Below are 19,227 nucleotides of genomic sequence, written 5' to 3' on the forward strand. Positions count from 1 at the left end.
ATCCCCTTCAGCAAGGAATTGGCCCACGGAATCTGGCCGCTCGTGCTCGCCCACCCCGCCGACGCCGACGTCGTAGCCAGCGGCCTGCTGTCGGAGTCGCTCGCCAACGAGCTCGTGCGGCTCGCTATCGACTTCTACGGCCTCTGGGGCGACATCTACGCGGCGCCCCACAACTACGTCAACGAGCTGCGCACGCAGTGTCCGTTGCTGCTCGCCGTGCTGTGTCTGCTAGGACTGCGCTTCTATCGCGGGCTTTTGCCCCAGAACATGGACGCACTTGCCCGCTCGCTGCTCCAGACGATCCAGCGGCTGCTCTCCGCGTCGATCCTCGTTGTGCCGCAGACAAAGTACCAGATCCAGGCGTTTCTGCTGATTGCGCTTTTTTCCATCTCGCTGTCCTACCAGGCTTTCTACTTCGACGGCTGGTTTCTGTCCGGCTACGCGCTGCTCCACTACATCACGCGCGAGATGGACCTCAACCTGTTGTCGGACCGGTTCAAGATGCACCCGGACCGCATCGAGAGTTTCCGGCTCTGGAACCAGCTCGCGCTCACGCATCTGTGCTACTGCCTACTATCTGGCCGGCCGTGTCTGATCGACACTTTGCGGCTCGACCAGTGCCGGAACATCCTGGATATCCCGTCGGCCTCCAGCTTCGACGGCCGCATCGTCAGCCAGCTCTCTATCCTGCTCACCCTGTACAACGCGCTGCAGTTCAAGGAGCCGCTCGAAACATCGCTCAAGGACCTCAAGTCGTCGTTCAACGACTGGAAGCATCTTCTCGAGCAGGACACCGTCGGCCCGGTGATCGTGATCACCTACCGCTTCTCCAAGGTGATGCTGTACCGCAGAGCGTACCTGACGACGCTGGATCCGAAATTGATCCAGGACCTGGACACAGAGTGCGAGAAGTTGATTGATATTTTCAAGGACACAGATATCATGCTGCTGGTGAAAAGCAGCGACCTGCTCAAGTTCTTCATGATGTTTGCCGCGCTGAACCTCGCGCAGCACGGCAAGAACGGCCCCGTGCTGGCGACAGCCGAGATCTGCCGCGCTTTCGAGCACAAAATTGTCTACTACAACCAGTTTGCGTCGATCTATCGGCGGCTGCTAGAGTCGGTTGTGCGGTCCTATGCTCAGCCGTGATAAAAATTCGCCAACACGTCTGTCTTCAAGCCGTCGTCCCTAATGGCCCCTTATATTATCCACGGCTACAAGATTCAGACGTACGTGCATATGCTAATTTATTATTTTTTTATATTTCGGACTTGATGGTAACCCGTCTCTCGTGCATCGCGTGCAAACAGCGAAAAACCAGGTGCGACAAGGTCCACCCCACGTGCTCCACCTGCGCAAGGCGTGGCGTCCCCTGCAAGTACCCGTCCACCTTCAGAAACGTCCCGATTCGCACGCCAGGACTCGCCAACTCCGTGTCGACTAAATCGCCCTCGCAGCGCTACTTCGGCATCACGTCCGCCAGTCGCGTGGTCGAGGTGGCCGGCAGCCAGCTGCCGAGCCGTGAACAGCCCATGAAGGAGGAATATCTCGATTTTCCGCTGCTCTTCGACGACAAGACCAAAACGCAGCACTTCATAGCCCAGGGACTCCGGCTGTACGCCGAAACTGCCGGGTTTTGCTCGCACGAGCAGTTTCTGGACATCTACGAGCTCACACACACCGTCGAGCTGTTCCTCGACACGCTCTCGTTCCCGTGCCGCACACTCTGCCAGCTGCTCGGCGTGCTGCTCGTTGGGACCTGCTACAACCCAGAATGCTCGCTCGAGATCTACGACGTGCTCCACCGCGAGTTCTCGCGCGTCGGGCTCTTCACGGAGGACTGCATGGAACTGATCCAGGCGCGCGTGCTGTTGCTCGAGCACTACGTGTACTCGCTCAAGATAGAGGCCACGTGGTCGCTGCTCTTCAGCATCGTGTGCACCGCGTACGCGCTGGGCTATCACGTGCGAGAGTCAGGTGACCACGCCGACGAGCGCAAACTCGTGCTCTGGCGCACCATCGTCTTCTACGACTGCCTCATCGGGTCCACAAACGGCCGCCCAAACGCCACCTCGTGTATTCTGGACCCGGCCACGTCCTTGCTGTGCGAATTGATCCACCTCTACCGCGACACCAACCGCGCGTTCCAGGCCTACGGCAAGGACCCGACGCTGTACGAGGCCCAGATCCTCCCGCTAGACAGCCGCATGTCCGCCGTGCTTGAACGCAAATCCGACACAGACCAGCTCCTCGTTCGCAGCTACCGGCTCCTGATCCTCACCAACCAGATCAAACTCCACTACCCGTTCTTACGTAAGCACAGGTTTTCGCAGTACCAGTTGAACGTGCTGCTGTGCGCGTTTTCGTACGAGTTTGTGGATTTTGTGCGGTTTGCCACGGAGAACGCGCCCGTGCCCTACGTCAAGTTGCGTGAGTCGTTCCCGTTCGTGTCCTGCCATACTTTCCAGACCCTCGCGATTGTGATTGCTTGTATTAAAAAAGACCTACATGTTCTGGAGCCGCGGCTGTTCCAGTCGTTCCTGCTGATGAGCGAGCGGCTGCATGCGTTTGCCGACTTTCTCGACACGGACGAGCCGCTCAAACAGATTTTGGGCACGCTGCACGAGCTTGCAATGTCGCAGAGCCGGCATTCTGTTGCGCCGCTACCGATCGAAAACCACTCCAGCTTTGTCCACGACGACCCGTTTTTCTTCCAGATGTTCTATTCCAAGGAAGAGTGACTATGCGTCGGGGGTTTTTTCTCTTGTCTTGTGGCCCCGTATATACACCGCAAGACAGCACAGCCAGCCCACAGAGGCCACCGCGATTAGCACGTAGCCGCAGATGCGGAATTTATCGTCTGTCTTGGCGCCGTTGCCCAGCACCGACGTGACCACCGCAAAACACAGACTCACGCCGACCTGGCCAAATGTCTGCATCACGCCCGACACAAGGCCGCGCACGTCGGGGTCCGCTGCGCCGATCAGCACGTTGAGGGAGTGCGGGAAGAAAAAGCTGCTGCCCGCGGACGAGAGCACCTGCATGGGCACAATCCACCGCCAGTAGAAGTGGCTGTGGTTACTATTCCACGTCGCACATAATGCTGCCGCGGCCACGATCCCCGAGTAGCCCAGCATGAACGAGGTGTATGGCGACAGAATGTCGTTTTTCAGGGACAACAATATCGTCACGACGAACATGCCGATCAGGTTTGGGGCCAGCTTGACTGCGGCTAATATCGGCGAGTTTTGCTCCACGTACTGGAAATACTCCGCCGACAGCGAGATGATTGCAAACAGCGTGCAGTAATTCATGAAGACAGCCACCAAAACACACACCGGTACCAGCGTCGTCAGCAGCGATCTGGGCATTAGCGGAACTGTCTGCTTGAAACGCCGGCCGCTTTGTTGGATGCGTGCCAAAATCTCCGTGTTCCAGAAATAAAACACCACGTAGAAAATTCCTCCCATAAGCAACGGGAGATACGTTTTCGGCGAGTTCCACACTTCACCTGCCTCCGTGAAGCCAACCACAACGAGGGTAGTAGCACCGATCAGCAGTAATGAGCCAACGGCGTCCAGATTGGCCACCTTCTCGCCCGTAGGCGGTATATGCTTGATGAAGAAGAAACCCAGCGCGGCGTCCACAAACATCACGCCGCCGGACACATAGTAGATGCCTTTGTACCCCACAGATGTCAGGTCAAACGCTCCGCCCACTATATAGCCAACGCCAAACGAAAGACTGAAGCCAGCGGCCAAAATAGAGAAGCGGGAGCCCAGTTTTTCGGGCGGGAACGAGCGCGCCACAATTGCGTATCCGGACGGCACGAGAGCAGCGGCAGCCACTCCTTGCAACGTTCTAAACACTATCAGTGCGGTCAGACTGTCCACAGCACCGCAAAGCAGCGAAAAGAGCGCAAACAAAACAGAGCTCCAGATGTATAAGTCAGCGTGGCCAATAATGTCCCCAATGCGGCCCGAAACGGCGATGAACCCCGAGAATGCCACAGCGTACGCAGACAAAATCCACGACGCTTGGGAGTACGTGGTGTTGAAATGGCGTTGTATTTCGGACATGCTCGAGATAGTGGCTGTCACGTTGACCAGGTCAAAAGCGCAGCCGACCAGCACGATAAGCAGTACCAATTCGCTTTTTTGGTGCTCCACGTGGCGTGCAGTTTTCATAAACATTGTCACCGAATCTCTAATGCTCATCCGGGACAGACTGCTGATGCCGTCATCTTATATACTCTGGTTAGCAACTATTCCACTCTGCTGGATTCGATGTCAAGTTAATAATCATCAAGTCCGAAGTCCGACATCGGGGTTCGGTGTTGAGTTTGCAGCACAATCAGTAGAACGGTACAGAGGCGCCGTCGCCGCGTGGGTCGCTGCCCCCAGCATACACAAGCTTTCCCGCGCTCTGCTCGCGCCGAATCACCTGACCCCGGCCGCAAAGCGTTCGTTTTTCGTCCCGCAGCACTATAATATCGTGCCCCAATTTTCGGAGCTGACTAATATTTTCCTCGGGCACTCCTTCCTCGATGTTTACTGTGGTAACGTGAGCGCTCACAGGCCCATTAGATCCCAGCCCCAAGTCCGTGTGTTTGTAATCCTCGTGGGGCGTCATGCAAAACCGAGGCGCGTCCAGAGCCTGCTGCGGATCCATCCCAAACAGCACCATGTTCAAGTACACCTGGACATGGGCCTGCGGCTGGTTGAAACCGCCCATAATGCCAAAACTGGCATAGAGCTCGTCCCGCGATCCAGCAGGTGTGGTGATCATGCTAGGGATGATTGTGTGGTACGTTCTCTTGCTCCCGGCGAGACAATTTTTCGACTCCGGGTTTAGACTAAAGTTTTCTCCGCGGTTCTGCAGGATAAAGCCGTGCCCGGGTACCACAATGGCACTGCCAAAATGGCTGTAGATGGAATTTATAAAGGAGAACGCGTTGCCGTCGCTGTCGGTGACCGTGAAATAGACCGTATCGGACCGCCTCGCCGGATCGGGAACCCCGTGCTTAATCGTCCTGTTATCCAGCACCGAGTCCTTGGAAAACTGTGCTGTGCGCTGCTTGAAAAAAGAAGGGTGCAACAGGTTTTTGAGCTGGCCAGCAAGATCGACCCCCGTGGCGCGTCGATAATGCTCGTAGTCGTGGACGTGCTCGTCCGAGTCCTTGAACGCAAGCTTGAGACACTCGATCACCACATGCAGGTACTCGGCCGAGTTATGCTGCATGGCGCGCAGGTTTATAACTCCGTCCTTGTCCAGCTGGCTGATATACCCAAGCGCCAGCAGAGCGATAATGCCCGACCCGTTGGGTGGGATCTCCCAGATCTTGTGGCCCAGCACATTAACGCAAATGGGCTCCACAAACAGCGTCTCGTGCGCCGCCAGATCCGCTGTCGTCATCACGTGGTCACGTGACCGGAGCTCACGCACAATGGCCTCTGCGACGGGGCCCTCGTAGAAGCCACGTTTGCCCTGATGGGCTATGCGGCGCAGCGTGGCAGCAAACAGTGTATTGGTGAGCAGCTGGCCCTTGTGTGGGGCCGTGAAGTTTTCGTTTGGCAGGAAAATACGGAGGTCTTCGTCGTGCTTGTTGAGTCTTTGCAGTCTCGACTCCTCCTCCAGCCACATATCGGCACACACCTGGGAAATAACAAAGCCGTTTTCGGCCAGGTCGATGGCTGGTGCCAGGATCTCGGCCAGCGAGACTTTACCGCTGCCCCAGCGCTCCACGGCGTCGCACCAGCCGGCCACCATTCCTGGCACCTGGACAGCGAAGACGGAGTCTTCTTGTAGACGCATCGTGGACAATATGTGGTCAGGGTGGTATTTCCGCAGCCAGTCGATGCTCAAAGCCGCTGCCGAGAGGCCTGTTGCGTTCATGCCGGACACTTTACCTGTTTTTGCGTCGTAAAACAGTCCGAACGCGTCGCCGCCAATTCCTGTTGACATTGGCTCGACGAGACACAGCACGGCGGCCACGGCGACGCAGGCGTCCACGCAATTGCCGCCTGCGCGCAAGATTTTTACACCAGCCTCATTGGCGAGCGGCTGGGACGAGGAAACAATTCCCCGTGGGGAGTAAACAGTGGAACGTCTGGAGTTGAATTGCATTGATAAGATAAAAAAAAAATTACTAAATTAATAAATTATCCCGTAACAGCAACACTTTACTGATGTACCCAATATTAACAGAACTACAAAACGTGTCCCTTGTTTTTCTTGACATCGACGTTGTAGTTCTTCCAGATGAAAACAGATGGGAAGGCGAGAACGAGAATACAGGTGGCTGCGATTGCACCGTTTCTCTGGCTCTGTCCCCAGGCGTAATTAATGGCGTCTCTGACTGCGGATCCAACAGGATAGGACATTTGGGTCGCGACACCGCCCATGTATATTGTGAGCGCGTTAGCAGCCTCGGAGGCAGGCAACTTTTTGACTAAAGCGTCGTAGAAAGTGTTGTCGTAGATGGCAGCAGCGACAGCGTAGCCAATAGATCCACCCACAGAGCCGAACAGAGAGAGGATCGACAGCATCATTGGCACACCTTCCTGGTCTGAGGCGGCCATAACTGCCATGTCACGGCCAATGACGCACATACCACCGCCGAAAGCAATGAAGATCTGGCACATGACGATGTAGCCGATGTTGGAGTCTTGACCACGGAAGCGAATCATAAGACCGGCGCCGAGGAATAGCAAAGGCAGACCAAAGCACAAGCAAGCGTATTTGAAATGTTTGGTGAGACGCACGTAGATACCAAAGAGCGGCGACCAAAAGCATGAACCAACGTTGTAAATCTCGGTCATATAACCGGCGTCCTTGACGCTCAGGTTATAAACCACAAGGACAAAACTGTAGTAGTAAAGGTCCCAGCAGTAGAAGCTGAAGTTGCTGAGCGCAGCGAACGCACAGGCGCCCAAAATGGTTCTGTTTCTGAACAGCTCGTATCTGATAAAGTGCGTTCTGGCAAACCATTTTTCCCAGATAGCAAACACAGGGAACAGTAGCGCACCAATTATGATCATCACAATGAACGTAGCCGACTTGTAAGTGGTCCTTCCGTAGGTTTGGAGCGAGAATGGGAGCAGGAACAGCGTGAAGGCAGCCATCAGAAGAAATGCTCCCACGATGTCGAATTCGTGGAAATAGTGGACAAGCGACTGCCATTTGGTTCTTCCTGAGTTACGTTTCTTGAGAACGCCCATCTTGATGGCCTTCAACTGGTAGAACTTGAACACGAACACGAGAGGTAAGAACACAAACGGCATGACAATGGCAAAGATACCGTATCCCCATCTCCAAGTTGCCATCTCGAGAATCGACTGAGCAGCAAGCGGACCGGTGAAGGCGGTGCAGATGAACGGAGTGGAAGCAAAAGCGAAAGCGAAAGCTCTGTTTCTGAGGCCACACGTGTCGGCAAGGAACACATCCATGATCAGGTAGATGGCGTCATAACCGATCCAGAACAGAACATAACCGGCAGCGTAGGCATGTGCGTTGTTGCACGCAGCAAGAATAACCAGGCCCAGCAGGTAGACACACACAAACACAAGAAAGCCCTCCGCACGGCCCCAGATGTTCAGAGTCTTACCGATAGGCAGCTTCAACACTCCTCCCACAATGGTTGCCAGAATTCCGGCCGTACTGATTTCCGGAGCTTTGGCGAAATCGGCATACGCGTACGGCATCATGGTTGTTCCGATGGTCTGCTGCAACGCAATCATGAAAAAGCACACCCAGATCCATGCATAGGTGGTGTACACGGCCCAGTTTGGCCACACCATGGTGGCAGCCTCTATGGCTTGCAAACCCTCTGGGGCGTCGGAGCTGATAACGCTAGACCCGTCGACCACCTCGTTTGCTTCTTTATTCTTTTCGGGCTCCGAAAGAAAGGTTTCGGGCTCCTCGTTGGTGCCCAGGATGGCTTCCGAAAGCGCTTGCTCCGTCTTTCTGTTTCTCAATTTTTGAAACACACTCATCGCTGTGAGATTGATTGGTGATGTTATAGATAAAATGCCCCGAAAGATGTTCTTTATTTATAGCCAGAGAAAAACTCCAGGGACTTTTTTTTCGTGCACAATAAAAATAATTTGCATAAATGCAGCTTCTTCCCCAAAGGAGAAAAGTAAAAAAAAACTTGGCGCCTGCTATAGACGCACTATTGTTTAGTCAAATAATTTGGCACCGTAAGGTTGATGGCCTTCACAAGAACCAAGAAAGGCTTAGTTTCTTGAGTGCAGATAGCCCCACGCCATGGGTTTCGTGTCTAGTCGGCCATTTTCGTTCCTCGTTCGCCAACAGCCAGCTTAATAACCGAGCTACATAATGTAGTCCGTTAACACCGTACAGCCAATAATGTTTCGGCAAATGAAATTAATGCAAGCTTTGACTAATGGCTGCCTTGTGTCTATTATATCCATGACAATGCCTCATGGAGCGTTAAACGTTTGCCGGTTCTCTCGAAATGCTGCAGACATTTGGCCTTGAGAAGTTTTGTATTCTTTCTCAGTGCAATCTCCAACTCTGTCCATTCCTTAGGCAAGCGTCCACTATCCGATGCCATTCTGATGTCCTTCATAAGCAGATCCATATATTCGATATCGTCCGGATACAGTAAGTCGTGAAAGCATGGCAGGTTGCCACGCAGGCTTAGCAAATGGCGTTCTTGGCTGGCTATTGCCGCAAAGCTTGGCAAAAATATTTTATTTCGCAGGATTTTAGCCAACCAGATCCCCTGAATCTCTGCAACGTGAAACGGCAGCACGTATCGCGAGATCGCAATAAACGCCAGTCCGGGATGCTCGTAGCTCCAGCAGTGGCGATAGAGCCCGTGGATTCTGCTTCCGTCTGAGATGAGAGGTTTTTCGGACCTGTTTATTTCGGCAAAAAATGGCAGCGACCGCAGAAATCCGGTAGCAAAAATTATGCATCCAACATTTTCCAACCTTTTACTCTCGGCGAAAAAAACAGAGGCCGTGTTCGGGTCCAGATGGCTGATGTCCGGCATCTCGATCACCAAATCGCTAGTTCCGCCCGGAACTCGGCTCGCTGAGCGCGCGCTTTTGTATATATTTCTGCCGGTATATCTCGCAAACTGGTAGCAAATGTCATTCCCCGAGGCAGAGTTTCCAATCACCAGGATGTTTCCCTCGACACCAGCCAATTCGCGAGGACTGCGGAACGTTTTCGAGTGGAGGATTGTGTTGGGGTACTTTTTGTGCCACTGCCTGAGTCCCTTGAGCTCTGGAATGAACGGCAGATCGTAAACTCCCGTGGCCACCATCACAGCGTCGTACTCCTCCACCGTATCGGGCACGCTGGCGGACTCCTTAAATCCGCCTGCAGTGGCGTCGCACACCGTTCGCGACCGCACTATCCATTTATGTCGGCGCCTCACCTCCACAATTCTGGTATTGAACCGGTAGTATTGCCGTAGATCTTCCCCGTACCTGCTGATGTAATCAAGAACCACAGATCTGTGAGGAAAAAGAGGAGTCGATTCTGGGAATTTGAAGTCTCTGAACTCCATCAGCGGGTAGGGCGTGTTTGTTTCGAGTGCATCGTACACTGCGTTTGGCCAGACGTAGCCGGTTTCCGTTTTTATGGGGTTAACCACGGCCAGCGGATCCACGGAGGGGATACTGAGGTTCTGGTCGGCGAGCTCGTGGTAGTTCCAGATGCCGCCAAACGAGGGTCTTTGTTCAAACCCTACAACCTTTTCAAACCCGCCTTCCTCAAGAAAACCTCGCACGGTAGCCAATCCGCACGCCCCACCGCCAATTACACAGACGGACTTATACATGTGGAATTTTACGAAAAATAAAAATAAAAAAAAATAAATATATCAATGGCTGTCATCAATCAGCCATCTTCGCAGATCAGACTCACCAACGTCTCGTTGGTGAGAATGAAAAAGGGCAAGAAGCGGTTTGAAATAGCGTGCTACCAGAATAAGGTCCAGGACTACCGCGCCGGTGTGGAGAAGGACCTGGACGAGGTTCTTCAGATTCCGCAAGTGTTCATCAACGTCTCGAAGGGACAGGTGGCTTCAAACGACGACCTCAAAAAAGCGTTTGGGTCCACCAACACAGACGAGATTATCTTGGAGATTCTGAAAAAAGGAGAAATACAGCTGAGCGAGAAAGAGAGGTCGGCGCAGAACGAGAAATTGCACAACGAGATCCTAACCATCATATCTACAAAATGCATTAATCCCAAAACTAAGAAACGATACCCACCGACCATGATCGACAAGGCTCTTAAGGAACTCAAGTTCAACTCTGTAAATGCGAAGAACGCCAAAGCTAAAGCCTTGGAGGCAATCAAACTACTGGTGGAAAAACAGATAATCCCGATCTCGAGAGCTCACATGAAGCTCAGAATTTCTCTCAACACCAAAGAATACACCAAAATAGAGACAGAGGTCAAAAAGATAATAGCTACCGTGCAAGACGAGGAGAAAGTGGACTCAGAAACAGAAATTATGTGTCTGATCGAGCCTGAGTACTACAAAGAGCTCACCGAGCTGGTCAAGTCGAAAAAGGGGTCTGTTGAAGTTTTAGACATGGCTGTCATCGCCGAGGGGGAGTCGAATTTGTAGGTATTAGGTTACATAGTGGCCAGGAAATTCAGAAGAGGCTCTCTTAACACCTCTATGAGATCGTCCGACCAGAGGACGTCTAGATGGCTGTAGTGTTTGACTTTGGTGTAGTTGAATCGGCCGCGCATTTCGGGCTCATTGAGCTCCAGATGTCGAACAAAAAGATTGCCGTCCACCAGTCTATCTTGATCTCCAATCACCAGGAACAGGGGCGGCGTCTTCCTTGAGAACCACTCCCGATCTTTTTTCAGAATCGACTCACCCATCTGGAAACCCTGTCCGTGGTACTTACTGAGCCACCATTTCATCAGTTTCGCTGAAATGTACACTGGAGAAAAGATAAAATGGTAGGGCCTCAGGCTTCTGTCCCAGAGATAGTCGTTCCAATCGAACAGGAAGCTGAACATTGCGTAACTCAGAAACCCGAACATCGGCGTGGTGACAATGATTCTGCGGAGAGCCATCATGATCGGCATGAACGAGTTGATTCCGAAAAACGAGTCGTAGAGCCAGTTGGGCAGCAATTTGATAAAACGGATAAACCCCTTGGAGTTCAACAGCGAACCACCAAAAATCGCGGGCGCCAAGAGCACGCATTTTGAAATCTTGTCCTCGTAGCCCATCTCGAACTCGCTCGACAGCAGCATGACTATCTGGGCAGTTCCCTGGGAGTGGCCGATCAGCGTGACTTTCGACTTGCCCGTGGAGTGTAAAATCTCATCTATCATACAGGGAACGTCGTAGCGCGTCATTTCGGTGAGGTCCCAGTCCCACATCTTGGGGTCGTTCGGGTTGAGAGACGTGTGCTGGGGATGGAATCCGCATCGATTGTTGCCGAGCCACACGTCGTAGCCGTTTCTGATCAGCAGATAGCTCAGGCTTTTGTAGCCGCTCGTCACAAACGAGGCGGACGACTGGAGCAGTCCATGAAGCAGCAGAACGGGCGGTCCGCTGGGCGGCACGTTGGGATCGACTATTCGTTGGAGTGTGATCACAAAACCATCTCTGGTGATGATGCGGTACTCGAACAGCTCCAGCCCCATGAGCTGGACATAGTAGCGCAAATGCGGACTTCTTTTTGGGGAATCTATGGAATACGCGCGCTTCTTGGAGGGTGTGTACATGTGTTCCTTTTTAATATGGAATTTGTAAACATTGGACACAACAGCGAAAAACATGAGCACGCCGAGAAAGAAGAGACAGCACACGTACGACACGATTATGGACACATAACCGAGCAGGATGTTGTGTTTTTTGCTCTCCAGCGGCTCCGGCTGTTGCTCGTTAGCAAGAAGAGATCGCGAGGGCATAAAAAAACTTACACAGCCCAGCAAGAAAATAAATAAATAAAAGTACACTTTTTATTTTTTCTCAACCATGTTTTCAACCTCGTATCGCGAAAAGACAGCACAGGTGGACGGCCACGAGGTGAAGTGTAGCGTGCTTGATTTTGCCGACAAGCAGATCATCTCTCTGTCGCGCGACGGAGAGCTGGATGTGACGTACGATCTGCAGACCCGTCCCCTCGCGGTGGAAGGGTCCGGGATACAGGTGCCTACGGTGCTGATTGGAGGCAACCTCAAGACGCAAGTTCTGGCAGGCCAGATAGGCCAGTGCATCTCCAAGAACACTATACTCAACACGAGTGGGAAATTCTTCGCTAAATCCGGGCCTGCAGACGAGGACCACGAGCTGCTTGTTGAATTGGTGGCCTTGGTCAAGACTGTGCTGCAGTCGCAGCCAGCATAGAAGGTTCGACGCCTCTGAACGTTAGTAGACGGCAAGGTTGCTCTTTATGTCCGCATATAGATGGATATGACTCTCTTGGGCCGACGTACACATGCAAGGAGCAGATAACACTAAACCGACGTCCGAGTTTGCATTGTTTTTCCTCGGAATTAGCAATTGTCTCAATTTGTAATCCTAATTAAAACTCGCTGTTTTCACGGGTTTAAAAAAATATTTGCAGTGTGCAAACATATAAATTGAGACACGCATTTGCTTTTACTCTTAAATTCAGCATGACTTCTTCCGAAACGTCTTTTGGAAAGGACACTACTGATGACGCAAACCAGAGAGAACCTCAGGAGTACTGTCAGGACAACTCCAACTCCCTCATGCGGGCGGTGACTCAATACACCGAGTACTCTGTTTCTCACCCCAACGAGGAGAGCGTCGAGAGACTGGAGCGCGAGAGAGACGAGGAAATGGCGAAAGAGCAGCAGGGACCCGTCAAAGCGGGCTTTTGGTCCAACAAGTTCTCTCAGCACAGAGGAAAGTTCCTCAAGCAATACGCGACTATTATTGTCATTCTCTGGATGTTTATTCTGAGCGTGTTTTCTATCTATTGGGGTGCTATGTACCAACGTGGCAGCCGTTTGATCAATCTGAAAATCCTCCTGATTGTTGAGGAAGGCGCAAGCATTGACAACAGCGACTACCCGGTGTCGCAAGCGTTGCTCCAGGTGGCCGAGTCGCCGGCGGTGAAGCCGCTGCTGGGCTGGACTCGTCATGCTTACGCAGACGAGGACTGGGTCATCAACGAAGTCTGGAAACAGAAATATTGGGGCGCGCTCTACGTCACCAGCAACAACGTTTCGCAGCAGCTGGTGCAGGCTCTCCAAAACGGACAGGATCTGAACACTTCCATGCTCGTCAAGGGCTACTACGAGACCGGCAGAGACCCTAATGGGGTGGACTCTTTCGTTGAGCCGGGAATGCTCAAATTTGGAGCCGCCTTTACCGACATAATGCAGCAGGAGGTGTATCCACGGCTCCTGTCCCAACTGTCGTCAGAGCAGTTTACCAGCCTGCAAAACATCACCACGTTATCCCACGTGCCAGACATCACCATGATAGATGGCATTCCGGTGTCCGATTACACGGTTATGGCACCACTCCAGGTTGGCCTTATTTATATTATTATTGTCACGTTTTTCCAGGTCATGTGGTTCCAGAAGATCAATCAGCAGGCCGCCGAAACGCTCAAGCCAGGAAGCTATATAATTTATCGGATGGTGAGTGCGCAGGTAAACTTCCTGCTGAGCTCTCTCGGATACAGCTGTGTGAACGCCGCGTTCCAGATCAAGCTCAACAACGCTTGGAAGGGCGGCTTTGGCGTCCACTGGATGATCTCGTACCTGACTATGTCGGCTGTGGGAGGTGCCAACGAGAACATTGCGCTGCTGTGTTTTGCTGTGCTGCCGCCGCTTATGGGATTCTGGCTAGTGTTTTTTGTTGTGTGCAACATCTCGGCCACTTTTTCGCCTATTGAGGTGTGTCCGGAGTTCTACCGGTTCACGTACGCCATGCCGATCAAAAACTCGTACGAGCTCATGAAGGTGCTTCTTTTCGATACCTACCGTGGAAATTTGGGGCGCAACTTTGGCATTTTAGTGGCGTGGATCGCTCTCAACAATATCCTGCTTCCCTTCTGTCTGTTCTTCTTCAGTTGGTACATGAAGCGCAAGCTGACTCAGACCGCCCAAAAGTCGCGTTAGCCTGTAATTCCAGCTCTTTATAATGGTCCTCATCTGCATAGAATCGTTGAACAGCACGAAGACACGAAGGCATGTAGACTGTCAATGGAGGGCACCCGTTTTCGAACCTTACGAACCCGAGGTTGCTGATAATTACGTCGCACAAGCCGGCAGAAGCGTGCAGTTTGTATGCCGTCCATCGCGACCCGCAAACGTACCTGCGATCAGCCAGCCAGGCTTGCCACTCTGCCAGGTCTCGAAATAATTTTGTAGGGCCCCAGAAATACTGTCTCAACGATAGCGGTCCTGTGTGACCACGTGAGCGTAGTGCCATACATGGACCCAGCCCCAGCACCTGCTCTATATCTCTAAACGTGAATACACGGGTCCTAATGGAATTGGTAGCTCCCCAGGATAGCACGCTCTGCCGAAGCTGGGGACGCAGCACGGCGTAAATGCTGTGTGTTTTCGGAAGCATTCCGGGCGTGTCCACGAGAGTGAGTCCAAAATAGGGACAAACAAAGGTCCCGTTGCGGCGAGTCGAACACGGCTTTGCAGAAACCTTGGGTACCACAGGGACCGACTGGTAATCGTTGCTTTCGACGATGAGCCGCTGCACTAAGGAGCTCTTGCCTGTGTTTGTCTGGCCAATCACGTAGTACGTCTTGTGATCCGAGTGTATGAGTTTCTCAAACACCTTGGTAATCGACCGGGGATACTTTGTGCTGGTCACCATGACATTTTCGCGATCTATCGTTTGCGAGCTGTAGAGGGACAGGTAGCTGTTCAGCGAGCGCCAGTAGCTTTCGCGCAAAGTCTGCAAGTCGGCGTCGCGCTCGAGAGGCTTGTCCAGGACCTGGTCCGCAAACGTGATCACGAAAAGTACGTTTCTGGCCGGAATCGACTTGGACTTGAGCGTGTCGAAAATTGAAACCTTTAGATTGAGTGGGAAAGATCGCGCCGACAGCGTGTAGAGCACTCTTGTGTCTGGCGAGTTGTCGGGGATCGTTTTGACCACAGAACTGTAATCTGCAGGGTTCAGTGCACTATCTGGCAGACCGTCGTCTGGGCCGCGTTGCTGGTCCACAGCCATTCTCGCGGTCTTTGGAATGTTGTGGTAAAACCTAAACAACGGCCTCTGCGCCCAGCAAAGAGCCCGGATCATGACTATTTATTTATTTTTATTTTTTTTCTATCTAGTAAGAAACGTTTTGAAGACCAAATTATCAGTCTCCTCGTTGTACTTGTACCCCAAATTTTGCAGAAATTTGTCGAATTTCGCATTGTCCTCGGGCGGAACACAGATCCCCGCCAGCACCTTGCCAACGTCGTCGCCGTGGTTTCTGTAGTGGAACAAGGTCAGGTTCCAGTTCATCTCCATCGACGACAGGAACCGTGTCAGAGCACCGGGCCGGTCGGGAAACTCAAACGAAACTATCCTCTCGCCCGGAACGTGCACCTTACCCCCCACGAGGTATCTACCGTGGCTCTTGGCCATCTCGTTGTCGGTCAAATCGTGCGCCTTGAACCCGGCTTGCTCCAGGTCCTTCATCACCTTGCCCAGCTCTTTGTTTCTGTCAATCACAGAGAACGACGTGAAAATATTGGCCAGGCCCGTCTCCTTCGAGTCGGCAGAGATCCTGTACGAAAACTCGGTCACGTTTCTCGGGTCTATAATGTGGTTCAGCCGGGCAAACGTGCCTGGCTTGTCTGGGATCTGCACCGTGAGAAACACCTCCTTGCCCTCACCCAGCACGGCTCTTTCGCTGACAAACCTCAGTCTGTCGAAGTTCATGTTTGCTCCAGACAAGATAGGGACGTATGTTTTGGTGGAATGGTCGATCTCCGGATGTAGCTCAACGTATCTCTTGAGACCGGCCACCGTCATGGCTCCAGACGGCTCCATCAACGATCTTGTGTCCTCGAACACGTCCTTGATCGCAGCACAAATCTCGTCTGTTGTCACACGCACCACCTCGTCAACGCCAAACTCCTGCAACACAGCAAACGTCTCCTCTCCCACGATCCGCACCGCTGTTCCGTCCGCAAACCCGCCAACAGAGTCCAGCGTCACTCTTTCGCCCTTTTCCAAAGAGCGTTTCAACGCGTCCGCGTCAAACGTCTCCACACCAATAATCTTCACGTGCGGGGCCAGCCGCTTCAGGTACGCCGTGATGCCAGAAAGCAGCCCGCCACCACCCACAGCCACGAACACAGCACTCAGCTTGTTGCTCTTCACCTGGCGAAGCAGCTCCATGGCAATGGTTCCCTGGCCCGCAATGACATACGGGTGGTCAAAGGGAGGAATATTTGTGAGTCCCTGCTCGATGGTGAGTCTCTCGCACTCCGCTTTGGCAGAGTCAAAGTCGTTGCCAAAGAGCACCACCCGCGAGCCCAGCCTGCTGACATTCTTGAACTTGATGGATGGCGTGGCCACAGGCATCACAATTGTGGCCGGAATGCCCATCTCCTTGGCAGAATACGCCACGCCCTGCGCGTGGTTGCCCGCCGAACACGCTATAACACCCTTGGACTTACGCTCGTCCGACAAATGGGCAATCATGTTGTACGCGCCTCTCAGCTTGAACGAAAAAACAGGCAACAGGTCCTCACGCTTCAGCATCACCGTGGAGTTGGTTTTCTGCGACAGCGAAACAGCGTTGGAGATCGGAGACTCGTCGATGACGTCGTACACACGTGACGTGAGGATCATCTTGACGTAGTCGGGGCGGCCGTTGGGAAGCACGTCCGCCGGCCTGAGGTCCGGAAACCGGCGACAGATATCGGCCGCCGAGGAATACAGTCGCTGGACGGTGTTGGCGAGTCTCAGTTGTGCCGCCTTTCGCATGTAGCAAATATTTTTTTTTACCTTATTTTTCACTGTGATTCATCTCCCCTTGCGATGCTGACGTCAGCACCATCGTCTCACCGTTGGCGGTATTTGGCTGGGTAGCTCGGGGTTTGGTTGGTTTGCGGTCGGCTGATCTGGCGACATGCGCCAATAGGAAATGCGCACGCCACATCTCCGGCGCCCACGGGCTGCCGTCTGCACGCACGCCAGCACCAAATAGCCGGATTCCCTTCTGGCCAATCTGCTACTGCCTCCTGATCCGTCGTCTAGTTCCGGGTAAAAAAAAAGTATTTAAAGAGTAAAATTCGCAAACTACCTGCACGCAACTAATATGAAGATTGTCAGCCAAGAAGAGATCGACGCCCATTCGTGGGCCACCATCACCGGAGGTTTCAACGGGTTCTGCTTGGGAACCCTTGTGTCCGTCGGAGTGTACGCCATGGCTCCTAGATACTATCCCAAGCTGCTCAAGATGCCGTGGTCCATCAAGACGGCCACCGCCATCATTCCGCCAGCGTTTACCACTGCCGTCAACGCCGAGTTGGCGTCCACCAGGTTCGACTCCGACATGTACTCGTCCGAGTTCCACCAGCGCAAGGTGCTCGAAGAGCACAGAAGATGGGCCAGGCTGTCCCCAACAGAGAAGGTGGTCGAGTCTCTGTCGAACAACAAGTACAAGATCATCACCGGTCTTTGGGCAGCGTCCATGGTCGGGTCCTGGATGTACGTCAACAGAGACCCACTGCTGACCAAGACGCAGAAATTCGTGCAGGCGAGAATGTACGCGCAGTTCATCACGGTGGCCCTGCTTCTGGGGTCGATCGGCCTGAGCGTGTATGAGGAGAACCACCACCTGAACCACAAAGAGAGTGGCGAAGACGCGTACCTGCGGGAGGTTTTGGAGACCAACAGACAGAAATGACCCATGTACATTACACTAATAACCAGCACGCCAGTGCGATAATACTCACCCCAATCAGCACCGTAATAATGGCTGCTCCGGCAGTGTCGCCGCGGTCCAGCTTCAGCGGCTGGTCCGTCAATTGCGTGCTCTCCGATCCGGCTGCGCCGTCTCCTGTAGACGAGCCTCCGTTCGACGACGTGTACGGAGCTGGTCTGTCGTAGATAAGCACGTTCTGGATAGCCTCCAGAGCACACATCTGCTCTCCCAGCCCGTAGTACCCGTCCCAGCCGCTGTGCGTCCAGTTCAGCCCGCACGTGTGGCCGTCCGTGCCTCCCGAGCACGACTGCGCGGCCGCCTGCGCCGACTGCTGAATGTACTTGTTGATGGTGTCCTGTGTTTCCGGCACCATCAAGGCCGTTAGCCCCATGAACCGGATCAGATATGCTCTGAACGAGCGCTGGTCGTTGTTACACGAGTCCGACCCCACGCACGCGGTCTCCTGCAGCACATACACATCGTCCTGCGCGCTGTTGGGCGTGAAGACAACCAGCCCGTTCAGAAACTTGAGTGTCCGCTCTCTCCAGATGTCGTCCTCCGTGTAGTTGTACAGATAAGCACAGCCCGAAAGCATCATCCCGGCGTTGTACGACCACTGGTACTTCACCACAGACGAGCAGTTGTCGTTGATGCTTCCGCCGTCGTAGGCAAAATTGTACGTGTCTCCCTCGGTGATAAATTCCACGCCGAGAAGCCAGTCGTAGATTTTTTCGGCCCAGTCGACGTAGGTGTCGTTGGCGGTGAATCTCGCGAGCCGCGCGCCAATGTGGAACAAGCCTGCGTTCGAGACCGTGTTCTTGTAGTCGTAGCCCGAGTTCCACTGGAAAATCTGCCATCTGAGTCCTCCAGCACAGTGCTCCGTGTCCCATCTCCAGGCCATCGTGTTGAACACCGCCTGCGCAAGATACAGCCACTGAGGCTGGTCGGACGCAGGGTTTGTGAAGTTCCGCTCCGCCGCCTGGATCGCAGCAATGCCCCAGAACGCCTGATCATCGTTTCCCTCGGTGGTGGATTGATTCAAAGGGATGTAATCCCAGTTGTCTCCTGTCTGGTACAACAGCGCCTCCTTGATGGTTTCCTCAAATGTGTCGTTTTGCAGAAAATACCAGTAATCGATCATCGACCCCCAGGCTCCTCCGGCCTCCCACCAGTAGTAGGGATTCGTGAACATTCCAATGGTTCCTCCGTACTTGTATCCCCAGTAGTAGTCCATCAAACCGTCTGCAATCAGCGCCGTAGCGGCCTGGATGGAGCTGTGACTGCTGATGTCGAGGTCGACCGCCATCGCCGACCCGAGAAGAACAAAAAGACTCGCAAGTTG

General features: G+C 53.3%; 12 protein-coding genes across 12 annotated transcripts; 4 read left to right on the forward strand and 8 right to left on the reverse strand.

The window, feature by feature from the left end:
* Positions 1 to 1,601: 1,601 nt before the first annotated feature.
* On the reverse strand, positions 1,602 to 6,126 carry OGAPODRAFT_98449 (uncharacterized protein; the record flags this gene model as incomplete). Its single annotated transcript, XM_018358016.1, has 1 exon — positions 1,602 to 6,126. One exon carries the CDS (start codon positions 6,124 to 6,126, stop codon positions 4,354 to 4,356), a length of 1,773 nt encoding a protein of 590 aa, XP_018212512.1. The 3' UTR covers positions 1,602 to 4,353.
* On the reverse strand, positions 2,742 to 4,187 carry OGAPODRAFT_47123 (uncharacterized protein; the record flags this gene model as incomplete). The annotated part of the gene is made up of 1 exon (XM_018355540.1): positions 2,742 to 4,187. The coding sequence occupies one exon, from the start codon at positions 4,185 to 4,187 to the stop codon at positions 2,742 to 2,744; it is 1,446 nt and encodes a 481-aa protein (XP_018212513.1).
* Positions 6,115 to 9,458, reverse strand: OGAPODRAFT_15859 (uncharacterized protein). The gene has a single exon (XM_018354012.1). It carries the CDS (start codon positions 7,992 to 7,994, stop codon positions 6,210 to 6,212), a length of 1,785 nt encoding a protein of 594 aa, XP_018212514.1. The 5' UTR covers positions 7,995 to 9,458; the 3' UTR covers positions 6,115 to 6,209.
* Positions 8,426 to 9,817, reverse strand: OGAPODRAFT_23479 (uncharacterized protein; the record flags this gene model as incomplete). The annotated part of the gene is made up of 1 exon (XM_018355248.1): positions 8,426 to 9,817. One exon carries the CDS (start codon positions 9,815 to 9,817, stop codon positions 8,426 to 8,428), a length of 1,392 nt encoding a protein of 463 aa, XP_018212515.1.
* Positions 9,818 to 9,836: 19 nt separating this feature from the next.
* Positions 9,837 to 10,615, forward strand: OGAPODRAFT_98455 (uncharacterized protein; the record flags this gene model as incomplete). The annotated part of the gene is made up of 1 exon (XM_018358017.1): positions 9,837 to 10,615. Exon 1 carries the CDS (start codon positions 9,863 to 9,865, stop codon positions 10,613 to 10,615), a length of 753 nt encoding a protein of 250 aa, XP_018212516.1. The 5' UTR covers positions 9,837 to 9,862.
* An 8-nt stretch (positions 10,616 to 10,623) lies between these two features.
* On the reverse strand, positions 10,624 to 11,739 carry OGAPODRAFT_47173 (uncharacterized protein; the record flags this gene model as incomplete). Its single annotated transcript, XM_018355542.1, has 1 exon — positions 10,624 to 11,739. The coding sequence occupies one exon, from the start codon at positions 11,737 to 11,739 to the stop codon at positions 10,624 to 10,626; it is 1,116 nt and encodes a 371-aa protein (XP_018212517.1).
* A 253-nt stretch (positions 11,740 to 11,992) lies between these two features.
* On the forward strand, positions 11,993 to 12,499 carry OGAPODRAFT_75572 (uncharacterized protein; the record flags this gene model as incomplete). Its single annotated transcript, XM_018356045.1, has 1 exon — positions 11,993 to 12,499. One exon carries the CDS (start codon positions 11,993 to 11,995, stop codon positions 12,362 to 12,364), a length of 372 nt encoding a protein of 123 aa, XP_018212518.1. The 3' UTR covers positions 12,365 to 12,499.
* A 252-nt stretch (positions 12,500 to 12,751) lies between these two features.
* On the reverse strand, positions 12,752 to 15,259 carry OGAPODRAFT_92947 (uncharacterized protein; the record flags this gene model as incomplete). Its single annotated transcript, XM_018357250.1, has 2 exons — positions 12,752 to 14,384; positions 14,431 to 15,259. 2 exons carry the CDS (start codon positions 15,257 to 15,259, stop codon positions 14,248 to 14,250), a joined length of 966 nt encoding a protein of 321 aa, XP_018212519.1. The 3' UTR covers positions 12,752 to 14,247.
* OGAPODRAFT_38094 (uncharacterized protein) lies at positions 12,847 to 14,103 on the forward strand (the record flags this gene model as incomplete). The annotated part of the gene is made up of 1 exon (XM_018355352.1): positions 12,847 to 14,103. A coding segment is annotated over one exon (1,257 nt), but the record flags the coding sequence as incomplete, so codon positions are not given.
* Positions 15,252 to 16,978, reverse strand: OGAPODRAFT_15860 (uncharacterized protein; the record flags this gene model as incomplete). The annotated part of the gene is made up of 1 exon (XM_018354013.1): positions 15,252 to 16,978. A coding segment is annotated over exon 1 (1,339 nt), but the record flags the coding sequence as incomplete, so codon positions are not given.
* A 257-nt stretch (positions 16,979 to 17,235) lies between these two features.
* On the forward strand, positions 17,236 to 17,916 carry OGAPODRAFT_15862 (uncharacterized protein). The gene has a single exon (XM_018354014.1). The coding sequence runs from the start codon at positions 17,277 to 17,279 to the stop codon at positions 17,865 to 17,867; it is 591 nt and encodes a 196-aa protein (XP_018212523.1). The 5' UTR covers positions 17,236 to 17,276; the 3' UTR covers positions 17,868 to 17,916.
* On the reverse strand, positions 17,236 to 19,191 carry OGAPODRAFT_98469 (uncharacterized protein; the record flags this gene model as incomplete). Its single annotated transcript, XM_018358019.1, has 1 exon — positions 17,236 to 19,191. The coding sequence occupies one exon, from the start codon at positions 19,189 to 19,191 to the stop codon at positions 17,878 to 17,880; it is 1,314 nt and encodes a 437-aa protein (XP_018212522.1). The 3' UTR covers positions 17,236 to 17,877.
* Positions 19,192 to 19,227: the final 36 nt, after the last annotated feature.

The sequence above is a fragment of the Ogataea polymorpha genome (genome assembly GCF_001664045.1).
Source record: "Ogataea polymorpha strain NCYC 495 leu1.1 chromosome Unknown OGAPOscaffold_2, whole genome shotgun sequence".
NCBI lineage: Eukaryota > Fungi > Ascomycota > Pichiomycetes > Pichiales > Pichiaceae > Ogataea > Ogataea polymorpha.